This window comes from Apis cerana, linkage group LG8 (assembly GCF_029169275.1).
Source record: "Apis cerana isolate GH-2021 linkage group LG8, AcerK_1.0, whole genome shotgun sequence".
In the NCBI taxonomy this organism is placed as follows: domain Eukaryota; kingdom Metazoa; phylum Arthropoda; class Insecta; order Hymenoptera; family Apidae; genus Apis; species Apis cerana.
In genome coordinates, this window is record NC_083859.1 from 1,945,551 (window position 1) to 1,971,143 (window position 25,593).

General features: G+C 31.5%; 1 protein-coding gene and 1 long non-coding RNA gene across 10 annotated transcripts in view; one reads left to right on the top strand and one right to left on the bottom strand.

The window, feature by feature from the left end:
- LOC107996802 (myocyte-specific enhancer factor 2) overlaps window positions 1-25,593 on the top strand; it is a 60,481-nt gene that overhangs the window by 12,629 nt on the left and 22,259 nt on the right. For 3 of the 8 annotated variants that reach the window (XM_017055037.3, XM_017055046.3, XM_028666244.2), the window contains exon 1: window positions 8,606-8,742. The exons of 1 other annotated variant lie outside the window; for it this stretch is intronic. In XM_017055037.3, coding sequence (XP_016910526.2) covers window positions 8,696-8,742 — 47 coding nt within the window. In that variant the 5' untranslated portion in view covers window positions 8,606-8,695. Of the gene's footprint in view, window positions 1-6,755; window positions 6,815-7,362; window positions 7,503-8,605; window positions 8,743-23,277; window positions 23,522-25,593 lie in introns of those variants that run through there. 4 more of the 8 variants (XM_017055056.3, XM_062077945.1, XM_017055075.3 and 1 more) reach the window with 3 other exon arrangements.
- Window positions 3,341-22,273, bottom strand: LOC114577801 (uncharacterized). 2 transcript variants are annotated; one of them, XR_009830753.1, is made up of 3 exons: window positions 12,267-22,273; window positions 7,042-9,409; window positions 3,341-4,953 (listed from the first exon to the last, which is right to left on the bottom strand). It is a non-coding gene; the product is annotated as an uncharacterized LOC114577801 (long non-coding RNA). The 2 variants fall into 2 exon arrangements; XR_009830752.1 differs by having other exon boundaries at window positions 3,341-9,409.

The following is a 25,593-nucleotide window of genomic DNA, read 5'->3' on the forward strand; positions in this document are numbered from 1 at the left end:
TTCAATCTTAAATCGAATATTTCATTCAACAATTGAACCATAATCGATAAAATCATTAATAATAGCTTAATTATTGTAAGATTCATCTTGAAGATTCATTCTCTTTGATATATACGGTGTCTCCGAAATCATGATACAAGCGACCAAATGATTATACATGTAAAAATAAATGAATTGTCTAATTCTAAATGAATTATCAATATATTATTCCATTCACATCTATTTAATCAGTAATTAAATTCACTTACATGTGAAAATTTTTCAAATTTGATTTGCTCGAAAACGAAATTTTAAATGAAAAAAATATTATTTTTTTTTTTTTCATGTAGAATCACAATTCCACCAATCAGCTTTCTTGCTACCATAATTTCAAAGACACCCTATATACTTCGTTATTTATCCAACCGGTTTCGCAGTTCCGTACTTGTTAGCAATCGTTGTATCAATTATTAGATGTACCTCGTTAGATGGATGTGACCTTGCTAGTCGGCTCGACTTCGTTAAACAGCAATTGCGTATCTGATGAAGAAAGTGCGAGGAGCCCGATAAAACTTATCATGATGATTACAAAGAAACAAATAAAATTTTTTCTGAATTTTTTTTAAAATCATTTTTTTGACTAAATAATCCAATCTTTTTTTTCTTTTTTTCTTTTTTTTCTTTATTAATACGTTTACAATTTTTTTTTCTTCGATTCTGTACACACAAGACAGAAAACGTTGCGGGATTCTGATTGTTCTAATGTGTCTGGTCTCATCGCGTTGGCCGTGGCAAACCGTGGGGTCTCATAACCAACGACGTGTGGCCCTACCCCTTTAGGTGCCCTCCTGCCACGTTCTTCGTTCTATTCACTATTCGTATTAATTTTAACAACTTAAAGAGAACTTTCTGACATAGGCAATTGTTTTTACAATATTTATCTTGTAGAGGAATAAAAAGAAAACTTTTTAAATATCTTCACTTTACATGAAAATTTAACAAATGTATGCATGTAAGCTTTATATTTATAATGTACATTTGCAATATATTACTCGAAAATGATTGAACACGTATAGAACGTATATTTTTCGAGATTATCGAACAAAATTTATTGTATATATTTATAATAAGAAAGATATATTTGAATCGATGAAAAATTGAATTAGAAGAATATTCATGGATTAAATCGAAAAGCTGATTCTGTGGAGAAATGTCTCTGTAGGAGAGAGGAACACGTGTCCTACAATCGGTTGAGGCCACGTGTGAGGTGCAGGATGTTTGTATCAACTCCTACAACCGTGTGGTTCGGTTCCAGTTGAAAATCGATATTCAACTAATTCAAATTTGGTTGGAGAAGAATATGAGAAAATCAATTATTATTAATCAATTATAATTATTATAAATTTTTGATTTATATATTATATATATATGCGAATTTCGTTTCTGATCGAATTAATTCGAAGTATTATCGACTTCAATCTCAAGTTGAATATCGATTTAAAAATCAAACATCTGTCTATTTGAATATTTGTTCGAAAATAAATTTCTATATCGTAACATCGATTCAATTATCGACTTTAATATCAATCTCGATATCGAATTCATTATCAATTCAAGTATCGTTACCGTCGTTAATTTTGACATCGACTTTGTCTTCAATTTCGCTTCAATTATCAATCTTAAGTATAAATGTTATCACCAATTTCAATATTCTCATCAAAGATATTACTCTTGAAACCTACTACTACTACTACTACTACTACTACTACTACTACTACTACTATTACTACTACTACTACTACTACTACTATTACATCCACAAACTTCTAAGATTCTCTTAAACCAACGTAATCCCAAAACGCCCAACAGATTAAAGTTCAACAGTCTCGAAACTCCTCGAATCAATCTGGCCCTGAACACCGTATTAACTAACATTCCACTTTCCACCATAAATTCCTTTCCACCGTATCTTTCCTACATCGTGTCGTTAATTTTCCATTAATCCCCAACATCTTCATGCCTATCTACCAGATCGATCCATTGTTATCATCCTCCGTGAATCTTTTGTGTAGAATGCAAATCGAGATGAGAAACGGGCAGAGAAAGATAAAAGTAATTAAACATGGATAGATTATAATAAATGGGTGAAAAGAGGATAGATGGGCAAATAGGAGAGAAAGAGAGATGGGGGTGTATTGTATGGGTGGGTACGAGTAAAGGGAGAGGGGGAAAGGGAAACGATAGGGAGGGAGGGGCGGGGGCGCCAAGGGGAGGAAGGCACACGTCACTTAGTTGAAGCACGTGCTCTGGTTTCTGGCGGCTGCTCCTGCTCAGCCTCGGTCTTAGACTCAGCCCTGGCGGCTGCGTTTAAATTTAGCCACAGAGCTTTAACATCGTCGTGTCATAGGACAAAGAATATGGCGCGTTGCACTCGCGCCAACATCTCTTGTCGACTCATGGGCTCATGGCTCGTTCTAACCCGCCAACGATTCTAATCAATCCCATATAACGCTTTTTTCATTTCCAACCGAACGGTTTAAATTCATTTCTTTGAACGTTTTTGAGACGATGTCGGTTTTTTAAGAAGAACATCTTTATGAAAGTTTCTAATTTTAATATTATTAAAATCATATCTTCTTAGATTGTTGTTCTTAGAATATTATAAGCTGAATTTTACGAATTTTTATCATCTATTTCATTTCTTTTCGTTTATCTCGTAGTAATTGATGGATCGGAAAAAAAAAAGAAAGAAAGAAAGAAATTGTGCCTAGCAAGAGAGCATGAGAGCTCGCAATGACGCAAGTAACTGGCTGATCGATGAAGCATGTACCGTGTGTATGCGTATAACTGGTCGTTTTATGTGCGATACGTAATACGCGATACACAGCGCTCTCCATCTGTTGCTAACGCGCAGTTGCGGACGCCGGTATCACGGGGATGATGTCGGGCAATGATTTTTTTAACATATGGAAAGTTTAATTTAAAACTTGGCCGTCTGGAAAAATTTCGATAATTATATTTATCGTTATATCGGATTTAAAGAATTAAATATTTGTAACAAGCTGATCTAAAATTTTAGAGCATCGTTATTTTTATTATTATTCATATCAAAATGTATTATTAAAGTGTTAAGTATCGGAGATCCATTATGTTTTAACATCGTGTTTCATATGAAATATAGAAGGTATACGAAATAAAACTTCAAGCAACATTTTCGAACTATAAATAACTATAATCTATGACCTTAAGTTATAGGTGGTTTCTTTCAGAAAGAAGAAAGGTAAAAAAGATGCTTCACTTTAATTTGTATATAATATTTAGTTAAGTGAGTGTTATTAAAGAAGAAAGAAAAAATGCCAGATTTAAAATTGAAATTTATAAATTATTTAATTTATAATCATTTAAATTTTAAATGATATATCGACGTATATCGAAAATAAATATATTATACTTTATATATTCTCGATTCAGGCTATAAATTATTTAATTTTAATCATTTTAAATATTCTGGAAATAAATTATCCGTTTCAATTGTATGCATTTTAAATAATCCTTCTATAAAAATAAAGATAAGAAAGTGGATTTAATCAAATCAAATACCTGATCAAAGAAATCATACATTATATTACAATGTTTAGATATTAACAGGCAGAGATTATCTAGCCTCGAATAAAACGTTAGCATAGAAACATAGAAGCCCTTCCTCTTAAGCATTGTCGTTCGCATTAAGTAGCAGCGTGGATTATACACACGTGTGTGCACACGTTCCCTTGGGAGGGATCCAGGCTCTCCCGGATCGTTCGGAATACGGGCCTAAGAGGAGAGAACCTCTATTCCTCATAAAATCGAAATCGTTCGTTACGTGTTTACGGTCGAAAAATTCCCTTCCTGTTTTCAGATCGTGAATCTTCCCTTACGTAACCGCGAAAACACGTATCTTGAAATTTGATATATTTACTTCCTCTGCGTCAATGAAATAATTCAGGCAAATTCTCCTTTTTTTCCGTACCTAAAGTTACGTCGAAACGAAAAAGTCTTTTCTTCACCGGTTGCAATCCACGATTAATCGATTAATCGATCATTTCTTCTTACACAAAATTGAAATAACTTCAAAATCTAAGTATCATCACAATGTATTGTACGTATGTACAAAATTTTACTTCGATAACACGAGAAGAAATTTCTTCCCGTGGTATTGGCCACCCTCGATCTTAATAAATCTGAAATATCGAGTAACAATCACGTTCGAATTCACCGTCCTTGCACACGTAGCATGACTCTACGCCGTTCGGCCGGAGAAGACGCGGTTGCAACGGTTGCCCTCGCGAGCAAGGGTCGCGAGGAGTTCACGTAAGAGCGAAGGGACTCCGGGGGTGGAATGAGACGGGGGCGGAGGAAACGTTAAGACACAGGGGAGGAAGAAGGGGGGAGGAGGAGGAAAGCGCAAGTGCAGGCGGGAGGCTGCAGCCGGCTGCTGCCGTCAGCTGCCGACAGATTTATCGAGTGGCACGTGCCGATCCAGAGCAATGTCGTTTTATGCCTTCCTCTTTCCTAGCCGCCGCCGCTTCGCCGAAAGCAAAAATTATTGTCGCCTTTCTTTCGTACGCGCACACACTCTCTTCCCCACCCCATCGAAAAACGCTCTTTCTTTTTTTCATCTGCGCCGGCCGTTAATTGGATCTTGGCAAATTGGATTTTGGTACGTTTATCGAGGGATTGTTCCAATGTTAATTATCGTCCGAGAAAGTTTTATTTTCCTTTCTTTCTTCGAGAGAAAGATATCTGGATATTTGATCAGGGACAATTCTTTTTTTAGATTTAGATGATTTTTGATTACAATTTTGATCCGAAACGGTAAATCTTCCTTCGGAGATTTCTTATGACCGGAATCTTTCCATCTTCGTTTCTTCTTTCTACCATTTTCTTGTAAAGTTTCGAAGCGTGATTTCGTCTATTCGATATTCTGGAATTCTTCTGGAAAGAATAAAGATTATTTTTATCGCGGTGTGATTTCTCTAAGTGAGAGAAAAGTGGAAATTTAGGAGTAAGTTGGCAAAACTATTCCGCTTTAGTCGCATGATCTCATCAATGAATCAGTTGAGCTTCAAGATTTGGCTCGCTTTTTGAGCTGACATTTTCTGACGTATGTCTTCTGCGTGGAATAACTGGTGGATGTTGAAGAGGAAATGGAAAATAATTTTAAAAAATATTGAATTATACCTTAAACGAGTTAAAAAATTATACAAATTCTCTACAATTTTCCAAATTCGATGCCTCAATCGAAAAAATATTGGATTTTCAGCGAAAATAATGAATCCACGATATCGTAATATATTGCCACTGATAACATAAATGAAGTTAACGAGAAGATAACAAAAGTATGTATTACGTAATATTTATCAATCCAAAAATTTCTTATTTCTTTCGAATAAAAAGTAAATCGTCTTCAATAGTAATATATGTCCTTTTGAACTTTGCCATTCTATTTGATCGATGATCGATTACGCATTTTATTTTTATTCATTCCGTACTTGATCTTATTTTACATCCCATTATATATTTTTATAGCCATGAAAGTAATTATAAAAATCATTAATATATTAAAAAAAAGGACAGAGATAAGTTATAATATAAAATAAACTAATTTAAACCGTCCAGTCTGATAACGTATCAGATGCGTGATGCAATGTCAAAATCTTCTAAAAAAGAAAAGAAAAAAAAAAAAGAAAGAAAAAAGAAATATATATCGATCACTGGTAAAAATCTTTTTTCAACAAATATTACGTCGTGTAATACGTTTATCAAATCTTCCAAATCTTTTCACTTCTCTTTCATTCTCGAGGAAATAAATAAACAGCGGAGAGGGAGGGGACATCATCGATTTGATTGCACTTGAAAAAGCGTTTGAAAAAAAATCGACCCGAAAAAAAATTGTCGCAAAGAATAAAGACTCGTCCGACCCGAGCGGAGCATGAACTTTCGAACTCTGTTATCCCTCTGTTCATTCCGATCGATCGAACCGGGACGAAGAACGAATGATAACGATTTTCCTGGTGGAACCGTATTAAGAGTGACTTAAATTAATAACGACCGACTATTTTGGAGAAGCTTCCATGCTCCGTTAACCCGATTAAAGGTGAATACGGCGAAACGGAGGAGATGGCATAAAGAATTCAGTTGAATCTTCCATCGTGACTGGTGGAATTGGTTCGGTGATTCAATTGTCCCGGTGTAATTATGGAAACTTGGACGTTGCGACGAGCTGCTGCGATTTTCGATCGGTTTTTTTACAACAACCGATGGGACGGGATTCGGTTTCCAGGGGATGGTTTAGGAATTATATCGTGTCACGTCGGTTCATTCGCCCATTTATGATCCCCTCTCCTCGATTTATATCCTTTTTTCTTTTTTTTTTGAATAAAATAAAGTCATTATTCCCTCATTTCCCGAGTTTTAATTATATCAGAGTTTATCATTTCTTTGTTAAGGTTCTTAATTAAATTTTTAAGGTATAACTTTTAATCAATGAAGATTTTAATTAATGTTTTTCTATCATTTCAATCTGATCAATCGTTTCCTTTCGTTCAGAATTTAGATTAGATATTGGATCTTCTCTTGGCTCGAAGAATTTTATTATGTTTGACGAGATTGGAGTAGATTTGATTTTCAATTTTTCTTGCGATTTGAAAGAAATTATTCGATGATTTGGATTGAAAATTCTTAAATGTGCACGCGCTTTCGAAAATTAAGAGCCATCCTCTTTTTTTCGTTTTCAGGACAATCGTCGTGAATGCAACACCGACCCTGTATTTTGGCTCCTACATGCAATAGAAAGGTAAGCGTACCATTTTCCTTTCTTTTGAAACGTTAGCATTTATATAAATAAATTTCGATCATATTTGAGAAAATTATATGAAAATCATGACGCATTCATTAAATGCAAACTAAATTCATCGATAATTACGAATAATTAAAATATTTATTATCTAATAAAACGTGCTGACGATCTTCTTTGTTTCATCCTAAAATTAATTTTTATTCAAAATATTCAACGATACTTACGATAAATTCTCAATAACCTATTTTCTTCGATAACGAGTATCCGCAACATCGTATTCACAGGCCAATCGCATGAATTCTTCGATAATCAAACATTCTCTCATTCGCACCAAACCTATGAAGCCAAGCGCCAAAACCACCCTGAACATCGATAAACGAATATCATTCTCATATTACAATATACTTTTTCCCTCGATGCATCGTCTTTCGTTCTTCGTCGTGTCTCGTCATCATCATCATCGTCGTCGTCGTCGTCGTCGTCGTCGTCGTCGTCGTTTGGTCGCGTCGGTAAGGTTAGTTTGTCGGGCGTTCGACTCCGGTGCAAGCCGGTTGGATGTCCGTACGAAAGAGCTGGTTGGTCGCTTACACAAAGACCATCGCAGAAAAGCTATATCGGTGGTATTTTGGTTTTGGCTCGGCTCGACCCGCGCAGTTCTGGGAGTGGAGTTCTAAAAACAGCAGAGGTAAGTCCTGCCTGCTTGTGCTGCCTGCTTGCTTTGCCTTGCCTTGCCATTGCGTCTCTCGCGTTGCCGCATATTCGGCCCGTCTCCTCATCCTGGCCATCCTCTCTCTCTCTCTCTCTTTCTCTCTCTCGCTTCTATTCTACTTACTTTATAAAGAAAGAAAAAAAGGGGAAAAAAAGAAAAAAAAAGAAACACCGAACAATTGCAATTCGTTCGATCCGCATCTCGTGATTTCTCGTGGACATCCCCAGAACGGAACGAAAGATATCTCATATATATATATATATATATGTAGTTATGTATGTATGTACGTATATACTTTTAAATCCGTCGTGATCGTGCACCCATAGAAAGATTCTTCAAGTTGTTCGAAATATGCGTTAGAGGCTTCTCGCGTTTAAACCCGTTCGCCTCCCCTTGATCCGTTCTTAGCCGCGGCAAAACTCTTTAGCGACTAGCCGATGCGATCGCTACACCGCTCTTCTTATAACTCGGGCATACTATGCCGGTTTCATTCCCAGAAGGCACCCGGTGGCGAACCTTCTTTTAGGCACCCTCGCGACCGCCTCACCCGGATTTATTTCTTCACGCCGAAATTATTTTTGGGATCTTTTCACGCGGTTTGTTAATACACCACGGCACACCGGCAACATCTCTTCTTCTATCCACTAACTCTGTCTCTTCCCGGCTTGACGGACCTACGTTTTCGTTCGGTTCTTTCTTCTTCCGTTCCTCCTTGATTCCCACGACCGCCACTAACCGCCGATCTTTCGGTGGTACACGCCGGTGGGACCAGTTGGACGGAGCGAAGGATCAAGGAAACGCGTTCCGAGCCATGGAGTGGAGTTGTATTTCCTATCCTGTCTTTCTTCTTCTCGTGTCGTCGGATCCAATTTGAAATTTGAACTGGTTGCACGATCGGCCCGCCGTTTGCCAAGTTTCGAGATCGATTTCCCCGTTATTCTTCTTCTCCATCCGCGTGTTCACCGCGTGTGTACGTGCAACCATGTTTAGTTGTTGTTTGAATTGAAAAAGAAAAAAGAAAACTATAATAGTGTAGAGCAGTTCTGGAAGAATTTAGTGGATCACGTTGGGATGTATATATGTATATATATATATATATATGTATAATATATATGTTATTTAAAGATTCAAAGATTGGACGAAGAATTGAAAAGGTGTGAAACGATTCGATGGTATCGAAAGTTCAACATGGCCAATCGAGAGAGATGTTTTCGGCGTAAGTTTCCACCATTTTCTAAGCACTAGGCCAAGGCGCCCTCGCGCGTGATGCGTTTGAACGGATTTAGGCTGCTGACTATTGCGGTGGAATTTTGTAGGTTTTGTAGGATGACATCAGGTGTTGATAAGGGATTTTTTTCTAAATAAGCGATCGATTTTTTGAATTCGAACTAGTTTTGACGTCTCTCGGTTTTCTAAAGTTTTATCGAGATCTTTAGTGAACGAGTCGTAGGATTGCATCGTTTGATTGTGAAAAATCATAAAGATTCGAGTTTTACATTTATCGCCATCGAAGATAATATTTGAATTGTAAAATCTTGGTGTAGTGTCGAATATAGGATTGAACGGGAAACGAATATTCGTGATATTATTTCTAAATAATGTGACTTAATCGTCTATAGTTTTCATCTACGTGTTTCGTCTTGTTCTTTCACGTGTCGCATCATCACGTGACCGTGATACAATATCACTTCAAGGATCTTAAGCTTGCTTGCTGATCTCGTTCTTTCATACCAAGAAAATATTAGTCATTTATGTACCTCAATTACTCTTACCTCATTTTTTCTTCAATCAGTATCTTATTCAGTTCAACAAAATTCTCATTTCTTAATCATAGCTGTTCCATCTAAATGCAATTTCCAATGCCTCTGTCGTTTTGGATAAATCTGAAAAAAATATAACAATATTGCAAGTTATTTTTATATATTTGCAGGAAATGTAATATCTTGTGGTTTATTTACAAATACACGTCCTCTATGATTCATGTAAACATTTTTTTTTTTTTTTTTTTTTTTTACGAAATATCATCGTTCCTTTTTAGTTTTTGAACGAACGAAGTATACAAATTTCGTGTTCTTATGCAACGAATAAAATCACTTTTGAATTCTTCGACTCAAAATTTCGTAGTTTCTTGTTTGTTGTTACTAACAAAATTTTTAATAAATAACATTCATAACATGATAAAAAGAATAATAAAACGAATAAACATCGATCGATCTATTATCATATAGATAATATAAACATTATAGAATCATCTTTGTACGAGATAAAATACACGAACTTGTCTGCCATATTGAAATTTATCACGTGTTAGCCACATAGTCTCATAATTTTCTACTGTAACCATGCCAGCATAATTTTGACAATTTGGTCGCGATCGTAATAGGTATTGCATTTTGAAATCGGCCAACATACATCTTGTTCATTAACCCTTGGCAAACGTTTCGTGGCGTCTGCCGGACGCCGGTCGGCATGTTTTTGCGCACATTTTCCGCAACAATTAAAATAAACATTCTTATACAACGTTATTTAGTTTGAAGAACTCTTCTTATTTGTTTTTTTTTCTTTTTTTCCTCTTCTTTTGTTAAGCAATCAAATTTTTTTCTCGTAAGAGTAGTTTTCCATTGGGAAATATTCGACGATTGCTTCGCCAATCATTTTATGTACAGAGTGTGCCGTTTGTAACGTTGTACTTTTTATAATTTTAAAAGGATTTTTATTCTGGAAAAGACGATTGAGGGACAATTTTTCAAATTGTATTTACGGAACGAGGAATATCTAGAGACAGTTAAAAAGGGATTAATAAAAAAATAAAGTTAATCTAAATTGTCAAATTTCTTATGATTCAATATCAATGAGATTAAGATTAAGATTGCAGAATAAGTCAAGTGGAACAGTAAGTAATTTCTTAATTCTTATGTCGTATTATTATTTTTAAGACTTGCATTTGATACACTTATATCTGAATAATTTTCTTTTTAAATATTATACTCTTCAAGAAAATTCCCTAGATACGATCTAAATTCTCTAGATTAAAGTATTATTACTTGAGTCTCTCTCTATTGAAATTAAACAGAAAACTTCATGGTAAAGATAGAGGAAAAGAGAAATCAAAAATTTTTTTTTTCTTTTATGATATTTTTTTACACGAAACACCCAGTAGATCGTAAATACATAAATGTAGATCGATGAATAAGAGACGCGTAGATCGAACGTCACGTTCGTTCTTCTGCCCTTTACACGTTACCTTGATCGTCGTCCAAATCAAACGTAACAACGACGAACACTCTTCGTTCACGTTCGCATCATCATTCGAAAATTATCTTGATATCTAATCACGTTATTCCTAGGAACAATCGTTCCAATTAAATTTATTTGGTCACAATTGATCATTCGTTGGTCCTTTCGAATATTTCGTTTATTTTCAACAGACCGATCGTTTTGCAATAATCCAATGAACGACATAATTTGAAGATTAAATTTTAAAATTTTATTTCAACAATTACAGGGAACGAATTTTCTTCGAATAATTCCTTAGAGAAATGATTACTTCACAAACGTGTCTTATTTATTCTTCCATAGAATGGTAAAATGTATTCCGTATATCGATTTAAAATTTTAAAAGGATTGAAAAAAGAAAAAAGAAATGGAGAAGAAAAATCGATTCGATTTCGTTCGCGAAGATTAACGTTGTAAAGGCCAAGAGTAGTTTACACGTTAAATTAGTTCGCACTTTCACTAGCCTCTTTACACGCGTTTTATCTTCTTTCACCTCGCATAATCTGCAAGAGTTATTTCAGGGTAATTTTACCTCGTGCGCTCGCGCGCTCCCTCGAACACACGAGCAGAGAAGGGTGAATGAGGATCAATTTGCAGCTCGTCACTTGACCACCTTGAAACTGTGTTATAATGATCGACAGGTTTCACCCCTTTTTAAAGATGCACTTAGGCGCAAAGAAAGAAAGAAAGATTCTTCGAAGAAAGTAAATCATCTCTCTGTTTTTGACTCGATTCAGACATTTTCGAAAATATCGGATCTTTCACTTTTTTTTCTAAATTTTATTATGTCATTGGAAAGAGGCGAATAAGATACAATATCGTTTCTTTGATTTTATGTTCGATCAGGTTTCTAGTGTATATAAATCTTAAGAGAATTTATGAGAGAAGACGAGAACGATAGGAAATAGTTTAATATCTTCTTCATTTCCTTTAAAAGTTTCAAAATAAAAATTATATGTTATAATTTCAATAATAAATTTAAGATAATACGGATAATGGAATTGTTTGAAACTTGGAGAACGGAACATTTGAATCGTGAAACGTTTAGATTTTAGCGGAACGTTCGGACTATGAATCGTTTGAATATTGGAAACAATCGAATGGTAGAAGATTTGAACAGCGGAACATTCGTATACTAAAAACGTTTCTGATGCATTTGGATGCGAAAAATACTGTGTTATGAAACTTTTGAATAGTGGAACATTCGAATTGTAAAACGTTTGAATGGTGCAACATTTGAATGCTACAACGATTGGTCAATGAAATATTCGAATCGCATAAGTTCTCCAACAATAAAATCTTTGAATGATGAAACGTTCGAATAAAGAAACATTCGAATCTTTAAAACGTTTAAATTAACTTCAGACAATGGATGAGTCGAGAAGATGATTGTAGAAATCAAGAAAAACTTGTTTCTCTTCCTCTTGATAAACAAACAAATCAACTAATCTCCAGTTAAATTACCTTCCTTAATCGTTTCGATCGAGCAAATCACGGAGACAAAGCTTTCGCCTCGAGTCGAAAGGGCTTCCTTCGTTTTCTCGCTGCACGAGAGAACCTGTGGAACCTGTTGCTCCCCCTCGTCGTCGATGAAAAGCGATATAACTCGCGATAGCGATAGCCTGAACGCGGACACACAGGAACAATCGGCCGGCCTTACTTTGAGATTTCGTCCGATCTTCGGAGTACTGGTCACCCGGTGACGTCATCTCCGGAGTTTGGTCTCATTCTCTCCCTTTTGGTCGCGTGCCAAGTGCGCAGATCACACGTGCCTCGGTTAAATGGCAGCTCTTGTGCGTCCGCTACGTATTTCGTCTCGTTTAAAAAGCGGATAGCTATGAAAATTTGTTCTAGAAATTTTTTTCTTTATTTTTATTTTTCTTATTCACCCGTATTTTGTATTCTTTTCGTTGATGTTGTGTTTTTTTTTTTTTTTAAGAAAGTGTAATCGTTATATTTTTTATTTATTTTATTTATTTAATAACAACGACGCGATCTTTATTACTTTTTACAATTTCAGAAGTATGGATTTATTGTATTATTATTATTATCATCTCTAATGAACGTGTAACGAATGTTATTTATTCTTTACAGTTTTTAAGTTATATTTTCATATGGATGTAGAATTATTGGAATTCTTAGTTCTAACATATAAATAATAGCAATTATTTTCTTCTTATGTTAAATAGAATTATTAGTATTATATTTTTCTTATATTTTTTTAGAAGATATTTGTTGTATTTATTTTTTATTCTTTTAGAAATATCTTTCTAGTTAGGCAAAGATAGATTATATTTTTATTACATTCATACATGTTTAAATAAATATTTCAATCTATTTTAAAAATCTTAGAGAAAAATTAATTTACATATTGTGAAATATATACAAGAAATCTTTTATAAGAAATATTTAAAAAAAAAAAAGTTCAATGAATTATTCATACTTTTTTTTTTTTTTTATAAACCTGTTTCCTTCGTGAAATATTTACAGCGTAAAATAAAATTGCTAATTATCAAAGCATAGGAATTAATAATAGAAATTTATTTATTGATTTATTTTACTCATTTTTAAGAATTTTTAAAAATTCCCCTTTACCATTATATCATTTCTAAAATATCTTCGAGAAAAAAAACTGATCAGAAATTTCTCTTAAAAAAAAAAAAAAAAAAAAAAAAAAATAAAGTAATTCCGCATCGTTTCCAAAATAACAAGTTAAAACAAAATTTCCTCTCAACAATATTGATTCTTCCTTTCTCGAGAAAGAGATCTCGAGAAAATCGATTGATCGGCTCTATTTCGAATTACATCATTCCATACCACCACCATACCAAAAACACTCGAAACGAGCTTTAAATCGACTTATCGAAACGCAATAGACGGCCGAGAACGCCGTTATCGAGTGGCGTTATACATCAGAACAGATCGGGACACGTGTTCGTATTTTACATAAGTGAAGATTGAACGAGTTGGAGAGAGATTTTCCAGCGTCGTCGGAAGCCAAGATGTTTCTTCTGTGGCGGCAGGATGAGCGGATATCCGGTACGGCAACAGACGGCCGCATGGATCTTCGAAATATCGTGGTTTCGAGGGATAGAGACGGCTGTTACGCGCTCGTACCACCAGTGTAAAAGTTTCGCTTCGAGATGGTTTGGTGGCCACCTGGTATTTTCCTTCAGAACGACAGCCTTTCCTCCTTAAAGGGGGAGTTAGATTTTCGTAAGAAAACGTTCCGTTGACGTTTCGTGACGATTAAACGAGAGATCTCGAGAGTTTTGTTCCCCGTTAAACCCGTACTGATTCAAGATTGGTATCTAGATTCCCATTGTTCGATGAAAATTGATGATTCGTTAATTTTCAATATTTATCTAGTTTCGTATATTTAATTTTTCCGATCATCTACCAGATAATTACTTTTTCATTCTATATCAAACTCTATATAAATTGTTCGTCAGATTATCGTCATATTTTAATTAGAATAATTTAGATAATTAATAATAAAATTGAAGATTGAAATCATACGTGTCATCGCATCAAAAGATTGTATCTTTTGAAAAGATTTTTAGAAAAACCTAATTTTAATTAACTCTCTTCGCTTCCATAATTTCAACTGCAATGTATCTGATCGAATTATCGAAAATAAAAAAATAAAAAAAATTCTCTTCGGATTAGATTATCGAGATTACGATTAAGATGGAGCGCAAAGATGATATTCGTACATATCTAAGATACATACGGTACCACGGCACAGTATGTCCCGATATTGCTATTGATCGAGGCTCTCCAAAGGTATTTGTTACGTGTATTGTTTTTCCTTCGCACCGTCGAGCAAAAGGAGATCACGAGGGCCGACATCCCTTTTACACAGTGCTCTAAGGTATCCGCGTCTAGTTAACCGTTCCCTTTTTCCTCGCTTTTTCCCCGCTTTCTCCGGAGCACGTTTTTTCAACGGCTCGATCGAACCCTGTTGCATCCTATGAAAATTCGAATCCTATCTATCCGCCACGTACGTTCCTTGATTCAATATTATTTTTTATATGAAACTGATCTTGATCGAAATTGCATCGAGTAATCGAGACTCGAATTTTCCATTCCGTATTTGTACGATGTGAATTCGAAACGATGCGATTCAATCATTATGAGAATAAATATTCTTTTGAAAAGCTAATAATTTAAGTCGATTCATTGAATTCAAAGATTGAAGAATATTGAAGATGAAATTTGTTGAATTAATTATTGTTGACGTGTTTGGATAAATAATTTTTTTTATAGTATTTTTTTATTTTTTTATGCATTTTATGATAATAGTAAAATCATATTCACGGAATGAAATATAATATTAAGTTATTATTAAGATATTATTATCTTATTTTATTCTAATGTATAGAAAAATTAGATAGGAGAAAGTTATTTTTAAGAAAATTTATTTTTAGAAAAGTATTGCTATGGGAATAAAAGTTATTTGTTTATAAATATACGGATCTCTTGTTTAGTATTTTTTATAACATGATGCAAGTTATTTCTTAAGATATTGAATAATCGCTGGAAGATCATCATTTTATAATTATAATAATTTTAAATCTAGTTGAGATAAATTATATAGTTCTTCCAGAACTGAGAAATTTTTGTAAAATGTAAAAACTTCATCCTTGTTATAATAATTATTTTTGCTTTTATTATCATTGTTGTTGTTATTGTTGTTGTTGTTGTTGTTGTTGTTATAATGATATGCTGTTTTCATATATATGCGTACACACAAATAATCTTTTCCGTAAATAAATAAATAAATATTATTTAGGGCGAAAGCAAATTAATCTAATAAAACTTATTTATGTAATTGATTTCATTAAATGTGTTTCTCTTCTATGTTTAACGTATGAAAATAGCCGAATAAATAACAAAAAAAGGAAGCGGACGAAACTTTCTTGTCTTTTTTTTCTCTGTCATGTTTAGTTTCGATTGCTCGATCATGTTATCTTCTTATTACAAAATGTATCAATATCTGTATAATCATTAAAGATTCTCAAATCGCGTGATTGTAGAAAAAATAACTTTGATAATGGCAAAATAAGGCAATTCATTATCGAAACTAATAAATTTTCTCTCATGAGATACGTCATAATACTTGTAAAAAATATTAACTGTATGGGAAAAATATATGAAATTTAAAATTGAAAATAGGTATAAAACAATAATTGGAAATATTTAAATATCAAAACGTGATTTTATGAAATATTCTATATTCAAATTTAACAAAGAAAATGATTTGAAGGGAATATTCAATATAGGATATACGACCCACGCAGGGAACATGTTATTAACCCTTTTATTGCTTAAGGGCTCCTATCCCTGAGTACAAACAACCGTTGTACTGAATCGCGTAGGAACAATCAATTGGGTATTGAAACGTGTTACTCTGCTCTATTAAACTTGGTTTGACTTTGCTTATTATAGCGAAATGCTTTATAATATAATATGAAATAACATAATTTTTTAAACATTTTTCATTTTTTACATTCAAAAAAGAACGTATATTATAAATCAAACTGTATCGAATAGATTATTTACGATTTCCCATAATTTAAAAAACATAACCTCTCAGATCTTATATGCGCGAAAATGCATCTCTATCGATAAAGAAGAAATCGTTTCAAAGCCTTCGTGAACTCGATTCGATTTATTCGCGCTGCGCGCGCCACGTTCATCTCATATTAAATTCTACAGGAAAATCTCGAGAAATCCATCTTCATTATCGGATGAACGACGCTTAACCGTGTGACCCGGTCGATCTCTCTCGCAAATAGAATCGTATCGAGAATGACAGAAACGAGACTGACGGTAAAACGGAAATAGACGTCGGTTCCTGCAACTATCCGCGAAATAATCGGCATTATGATTAACTACGTTTCAACGGGCCGATTATTCCGACCGCGCAACTTGCCATGCTGACGTTTATCCGATACGTTCTGTCCCATCGAGTCGTAACGCGACCAATCGATGAAATGGAAATGTTCTCGATGCTCTTTGTCCATCTTATGTATGCTTGCACAAAATTATCTCCATTAAACTACTTATATGCGTATATTACGCGTATATTAAAAAGAAATATCATTATTCTTCTCTCGTAATTTGGAAGAAATGGAAATTAATAAGGGAATAACATTTAACCATTACTGATTATTCTTTCAAGTTAAGTTAAACGTGTTATCGATGGTTAATGGTATCATGTTTTTTATGCGTTGTAGAAACGCATTAATGATACGAGGAAAAAGTTCATTAAAAACATACACGTGGCATTAAACGTGGTAAGTTCTCACTAATAATTTTGATCATTAATGATTACATTAACATTTTCTATGCCTAATTAGTATACTAATGTGTTTATTCGTTTATCATATAAATATTTTATGATCTTCATTTTTTTTAAATAAAAGATTTTTATAACATAGATGATTACATATTCATTGTTGAGATTTAAACGTATTGAATATGTGAAAAATTTATTTTATCATATGTGAAATTGCATAAAAATTTGGATTCATCTCATTTCTAGTCTACAATGTTAATATCGTGAAAGAATATTCAAATATAATTTGAAAAATTTTTTTATAAGCAAGTAATACTTATTTAAATTATTAAAGTGATTATTGAATATTATCATTTATTTTTCGATCCAAGAAAAGAAATGCATCTCTCGTTAAATATTTGGTGAGCGAGTTATCGAGAGTTTCAGGCATTCGACCAAAGTATTTTTGTGATGCAAACTTCTCGAAAACATCTCGCGTAAACTCGCACGCTCTAGAATGCATAATGTATCGGCGTGTCTTCACAAAAGTAGCTTATGTTCCGCGTTCAACGGAGATCATCTGACAATTTGACATCTGCCATTGTTGCAGATACAATTGCCACTGATCAGCCTACTTGCTGCACACATTGTGTTGTAACCGTTAAACAACCTTACTCACCATCATATGCGATAAAACACTCTTGAAAAAAATTAATAATTCCATCTGGTTAACAATTTTTAAGTTTTTTTCAATATTTATTATATTATACTATATTTTATTGATAAAAATTTTTTCAGTTATTGTACTATAAATAATATCTAAATATATTAGAAAATTAAAACGATTCATAAAAAAATTTTCTTATATCTTACATCAGAATGTCTCATTATTCGTGATCAAGCAAGAGAAGATTCTTTACGAAGATATAAGTGGAAAAGAAAGAATAAAATTTTTTTTATTTAAAGTTTTGTTTTTAAATAAATCAAGTTTATGTTAAAAATTTTTTAAATACAAGTGATATTGGTTAATTTCCGATTAGATACAAATGAACTATCGATAAATGATTATTTTACGTATAAAAATAATAAAAAATATGGAATAAAATTTTATGGCTCTTGTTTTATATATGCAAATTTTAATTTACATATATAAATTTTATCATCCTTGTTTTTGAGAAAATCAAGAGATCGGAATCGTATACAAAAAATCGTATAATTGATTTTCAAATTTAATTTTTAAACAAACAAAATTTATTCTACATTTTTTCCTTATTTTCGTATGTAGAATTACCTCTTATCGACAATTTATTTGTATCTAATCAAGAATTAAATTAACTTTATTTGTATTTGAAAATTTTCCATTTGATTTGATTTAAAAATTAAAAAAAAAAATCAAATGAAAAAGTTTTATTTTGTTCGTTTCAATTTATTTTTGCACGAAGAATTATTTTTTACTTAGTTGTCATTGCTATGAACAATGAGATATCGTGTATATTCCTATATCTCTCGCGAAGTCAGTAGAGTTTTTTCCGACGGTCCTCTTTAGGCCAAGAGTTCGAGTGTAGACACGCGTCCACTAGAATTAGCTGGTGTCGCCCTCAGCCATAGTGTTGCTCCTTATCTGTATCTGGAGAATATTAATTACTTATCCACTGTCCCGTTTCTCGCGTCTTTTCGCGCTCGGTCGACGAGATCGATAGACTAGGATATATTGAACACTTGCCTGCTCTCTCGACGGGTTAGGTTATCCGACCTCTGTAGGGGGACAGCTACATTGCAGCTCATGCATAATACATACGATCCGACCTGGAGTAGATTTATATTTACCCGCACCTGGGATAATTCGTTAAATATCGACAGCCATTGCCAGCTCTTGCTTGTGAGCTTTTTTCGCAACGAAGATGATTCGACAAGACATTTTTATGTTTGTCGGTCTTGATGATCTTTGGTTTTTCTCTTCATGCCTTTGTTTCAAATAAAAGATACTTCGATTCGCAATTGCTATATTAATTTCAATGGGAAATTTGAGATGGGATTATTTATTAATGGATAATATTTTTTAGTAGTGACATGTTAGATTTTTATTTTAATATTTTTATTAAAGAATTTAAAATTTTATTAAATTTTACAAATTAATTTAATAGCCATTTCTATAATTTATAAATATTTTTTCTCGATAGAGTTTCTTTCCGAAATATTGATAATTGATAAAAGTGATCTTTTCTTGTAATTTTATAATTAATTTTAAGTTCTTCATTTTATAATTATATATTATATAATTACATTATAATTATTAAATTTAATCAGAAAATTAATTACTTTTAATAAGTTATAGTAAATTTAGAATTATTCAAATCATCGATTTTTCTCTTTTTCTCTATTTTGCTTAAACTTTGAATTAGTATATGTTTTTAATTTATTTCATTCTTAAATTTTTGTAATAATTCTTTGTCTTATTATAGTTTCACATTTAAATTTTTTATTTGATTTGTGAAACAATTTTAAAAGATTTAAAAGTGTAATAACAGATTTTATATTTTTATTACTATATTACGATATATTACGATATTCTATTACTTTTTTAATTTATTACTTCAAATATTTTTTATCTAAATATTTATGTAACAAATTAATCAGTTTTAATTTTATTTCAAAGCTATTATGCATAATTAGACTTTTAACATTAAATTTCCGTAATATTTAATTATTAAAATTACATAGTTTCCATAATATATATTACCAACCTATACAAATTCCCTAGTATTTAAAATATTTAAATCCAAATGCTATTCAGATACAAATACTATTTCGGAAAAAACGCCCTCTAGGTTCTTGAAATCGATTTGAAATGTTACGTAACTAAGTTCGCGGAGTTCAAGTGATTCGAACGTGGATCCTCGATTCAATTTCATTTCACACGGCTGTCGGATGGCTTGCGAATAACTGATGGAAGCTAGTCGCTAGCAACCATCAAGCGTCTCAGCTCGTTTAATATTTATTGAGTTGGATTTTCGAGTTTACCAATAGCATCCACCGTGATATGATCTCTGTAGTTGTCTTCTCTTGTAATTCAACATATTTATCACAACATATTTGATCAATCGCTATGTCAATTTTGGACATTAATAACTTACGAGTTAAAATATATGTTCCAGCGTCAAATTTTTTTTCATAATGTTTTAATCGTCACAATAAAAACAATTTTTTTTTTTGATTTTCTCTAATTAATCATTTTTCAATGGAATAAAATATTATAAATATTTAAGTAAGAAATATATAACCTTATATATTATATAACAAACTTTAATTGGAAAAAATTTTTTTCATAAAAAAGATTTAGATAAATACAGATGATTTTTATGTTATTTTAATTAGTTCAATAGATGTTTGATAAATATTGTTTGTATATTGTGCGTGTAACATGTGTTAGATAGAAATAATAAAAGAAAACAACAAAGTGAGATTAAAAATTGAACGTTGTATAATATGTACAATGGATTAGGTGGGAATAAAGGAGCTTTAATGTAAATAATTACATATACGGATTGATAGTTCAGCTGTAATATTAACTCAAGCATCTGATATATAAAAGTATTTTCATTATGCATGGTATCATACTCAATAACCTAAGGATCTTAGATTTTATTCAGATTAAGTTATATTCAAATAATCTAAACAGTTAAAATAAAATTGTACTCGAAAAATCGATGCATACATATAAAAATTGCTCAAGAGAATTTTAGTTTATATTTGAAACATTCGATTTTTATTTATTATTTAAATGAATAATATGTGAATAACCAATTGTTAATCTTCAATTTAATATGAACTATTCATATTATAATCATTATTTCATTCTCTAATATTACTGATTTTTATATATTTTTAAGACAAAATGTTATTTTATATTTTATGTGATTGTTATTTTATTATTTATATCATAGTAACGTTTCTAAAGATACATTTTTATTATATTTTTATAGTATGATACATTTTTATTAGAACAATATTTCATTATTTTAAAATATTTATTATTATAAAATATCTTTTTATAATATTTTGATAATATATTTCTATAAAATTATATTTTAAGTAAATTTTTTAAAAATTATTTTTGAAATATTCATAAAAATAAGATAATTATCTCTCGGCATAAATTCATAATAAAACTATGGTAAAAACATAATGTGATGACATAAATTCTGTTTGGCATTTCATTAAAAAAAAAATAAATTATAAAATAAATTATATGATAATAATACATATATAAAAAAAAGAATATAATGGTTTTAGTATAATATAAAATAGAGATCTAAATTTTAATTTAAATATCTGAGAACACTTAAATCACTTTACATAAAAATCAATTTATTTATATGTTAATTTTAAAACATAATATTGGAATAACTTATAAACAATACTATATATTCAATTTAAGAATATATTTTATAAATTAATCAAAATTCATAAAATTATTAAATATAAATACCTAATTGTAAGATTGCAATTATCGTAATTTTTTCATAAATCTTTTCTATCATTTTTATTTTATTTTTATTTTTTTTCTTTTTTTTTTCTTTTGTTAAAATGAAGTATATGTTAATAATTACAACTATTTATTTTAATAAAATACTGATATCACAAGTTGCAATCGAACAAAACGTTCTTTTTGATGATTATGACAAAAGGTTTACTCGTAAATATTGATTTCAACTATTATAATCAATTTTTATTTTCGTATTGAATTCACCGTGAAAATAAATGTCACCAATATACCAACATAACCCAACATAAACATAAAATTAATTAATAATTAAACATTTATTGGGCAAAATCAAAATCAACGTCGTTCAACGCACGGTCGAACTTGGAATGCTACCGCGACTGTTCTGTCTGAAAATAGCACGCATGCGCGGCATATACGGCGTCGCGCAATTGGCGAGGTGGCGTCTGACGTTGATCTCTGTGAGGGCCAATCAGCGGTCGAACCTCGTCGATGTTAGCTCGGCGTGCCGAGGCGAACTTCAGAGGCGAGGTGGACCGACTGGTATGTGCAACACGGCCAGACCCCCCTCCTCTCCATTTAATCTCTCTCTCTCTCTCTCTCTCTTCTCCTCCTCCTTCTCTTTCTCTGTCTCTCTTTCGTTCTTATGCTCTCCACGCGACTTCCTCAAATCTTTATTTCAGGCTCGACCGCGAACTGGTCGAGGCGCGCGGCCCGCTTTTTTACCGTCCGATACGACGCTTCTAAATTTGAATCTTCTACAGAGCAGTGCGAATCGACGGCTCGCCGCACGTGAAAAATATTTTAAGAAAGAACGCGCGTTTCTAGTCATCGTTTCTAGTCAGCCAGGATATTCTAACCTAGCTAACCTGCTTCCTGGTAAGCTGGATCCTGAATTGTTTCATTGGCGCTCGTGTACATTAATACAAAACGACGGACTTGTAAAAGTGAATAAAATGTAGAGAGAAAGTATCGATATATCACGATCGAGCAGAAGAAAAAAGGAAGAAGTGAAAGAAAGCGAAGAAAAGACTGGAAACAATAAAGGAAGTTCTTATTGCTGTTATTGCCGTTGTTGTCGTTGCATTGTCGTCGACTGTTGTCGTTACGAAGCAAATACGTGATTGGCTTATTCTCGAACCGACAAAATCCGGCATGCAAAGCAAGTGACGCGTGTTGATGGAATTGTTAAAAACGAGTGCAAGTTGATTCGTGCCAAAAACTATGTGTTATTTCTATGAAATCGCTTCGAAGAGAAGTTTTGTTTTGATCTTAAAGTTGTACCTTTCGCAAGGGTGTTAGTGGGAGATATCGATTGCGGGACCATTGACGTCCGTTCTGGAGAACAAGCTTTTCTCCTCGCACTTTTAACTAAGCTAACCTCTTGATAATTGTATTTTCTCATATATAGTTAAATACATGTATACACGTATTATATATATAAATATATATATTTCCTACATGTGAGTGTTCCGTGTACATGACATTGAATGAACATTAGATGCTGATTAATTCTCAAAAAAAGCTTGTAAAACGTGCCTGTACTAAACTAAATTATTATTGTGACCGAAGATTATTTCATAAATCTCTAGTTTAATATTTCTCGAAAAAAGAAGTGGGTTTGAAAACAAATAAACCATCGCATAATATATCTCTTTCTATGATCATAACTTGATTGAAAAGTCACTTTTACGAGTCCAAATTTTATCAAAAGACATATGATATTTTGATAAAGAATAAATGTGTGGAATTTTGAATATCGTGTGACCGAGTGTCTCAATTGCAATTCTTCAATTATATTGTGACAACATCTGTGAAGAGAGTGCGATTTCGCCATCTTTGTTTTGATATCGATTCAGTGTGCGCAAGAAGATCGATCGATTGGCGAACGACCCGTCGAGATGTTCGACTGATCGAGCTCACTTCGAGTCGGTGAGTTATCAAATGTAACATTTAATTATAAAACAATTTTTCTTATTATTAGATGATTACAAATATTAATGAATTCTATTTAATTAAGATAAATGCATTATAATTATTTATAAAATAACTAATATTTGTAATTGTTCAAAATATTTTCATTTTAAATATTATATATTATATAAATTTTCAATATATTGTAAAATATACGCTATATTAAAAAATATTTGTATATTATAATAAAAGATTTGTATATATAATTAAATATTGTATATTTATATTGAATATAAATATATTAATCTAAATTAATATGTTGAAAATTAAAATTTGTATAATATAAAATATTGGAAATGAAAAATATTTCTAATAATTAAGAATATTTCTTATTTTACAAATAATTATTATATATTTAAAAAATTATAAATTAAATTAAATGTTAACAGAAAAAAAAATAATTTCAACTCTATCGAATTTTATTTCTTCTTATACCTTTTTTTATGAATAACGATATATCGCATGATGGATTATCGAGCGATTCAAACTTGTCGCGATATCGAAATAGCGTTTATCCGGTTGCAGACAAAATACTCAAAAGAAACAAGTTAAATTTGACAAAGTTCAACATGTCATATAATATACCAGTACGCATATATGAGTACTGCTTTGAATAAAATTGATAAAGCTTATGTTATCGCAGCTCGTGTGAGAGCTTCTATCGAAATTGATACATCAAATTAAAGTAGTCCATTTACTTAATATTTAATGTGTTCAAAATGTTCAATTTAAATATCGTGTTTTTATTAATATGATTATATTATTAATATATGAATATATTATATTATTACTTTATAATAAAATTAAATATAGTGTGAATACAATTAAGATATTGATAATGGCGAAGTTCTACTGATTATCAATATTTGACATTACTTAAAATTCGCCTTGAGATGTATAATTACTCACAGAATATAAAATTTGTTTAAAAAATTTAGAAAAAGTAAGTAATTCCAAACTTTTTATATAATTTTACAAATTTATTTTTTAAACAAAAATATAATGAGAAAATTAGATAATGTTATTACTATGATTGATTTTAAAAAATTTTAAAGAATTTTTTGTGTTAATAAAATTCTATTGTAGTACAGTTCAAAACATTTTTTTTTTCTTTATATTTATTTTGCATTATATATTGAATAAAATAAAATAATATATAAAATGCATGAAATAGAGAAAATTTTTTAAAAATTATAATTAAAAGATATAAAATACTTAATCTAAATATATCTTCAATAAATTTCTGGATATTTCTGGATTCAAACTGATCAATTCCATCTTTTTAAAAAATTATGTATTTTAAATATCAAAAAATTTTATAAAATAGATGTAAAATAAATGTAAAATTAATAAAAATAAATATAAAATAACAAAAAAAAATATACAAAAAATAAAAAAGTTAAAATTAAAGATCAAAGAAGATATTGTATTTAAATATTCGTAGATGCAATTGATTCATGAAATATCTATATATAAAACTTATTGAATTGAAAATTATTTTTTATATATAGCGAAATATTATTCGATACAATAGAGAGTAGCTTCTGACGCAAGTGCAAAATACGACATGTGTACGAGAAATATGCGGTGGTCGCTGACCCTCACTTCACATTCTACGCTCTTGTATAATAAACCAAATTCGATCGGACGACAACTCGAGCGAGTTGTAACCTCTCTTTTCTAACCTCTCTACTCTCCAGAGTGTTCTCTTTATTGTCATTAGCAAAGAAATATCTCTTTTCGTTCGTACTTTCTTTTTCCATTATGTATGATAGCCAATAATCATTCGCGAAGTTTCACAATACGAGATCATTCACTGAATGAACGATTCATCTTTTATCTTCTGTTTTGAAATAAATGGAAAATTCGCGATGGAATTTATTACGATTGTAACTTTACACTTATCGTATAATCACACTATAATAGATAATTATAAAGTATATTAATAATTATAAAGAAGATAATTATAAAGAAGTTGGAATTAAATCATTTTTTAAAAATGATCTTACCGCAATAATCTGAAAATCTCT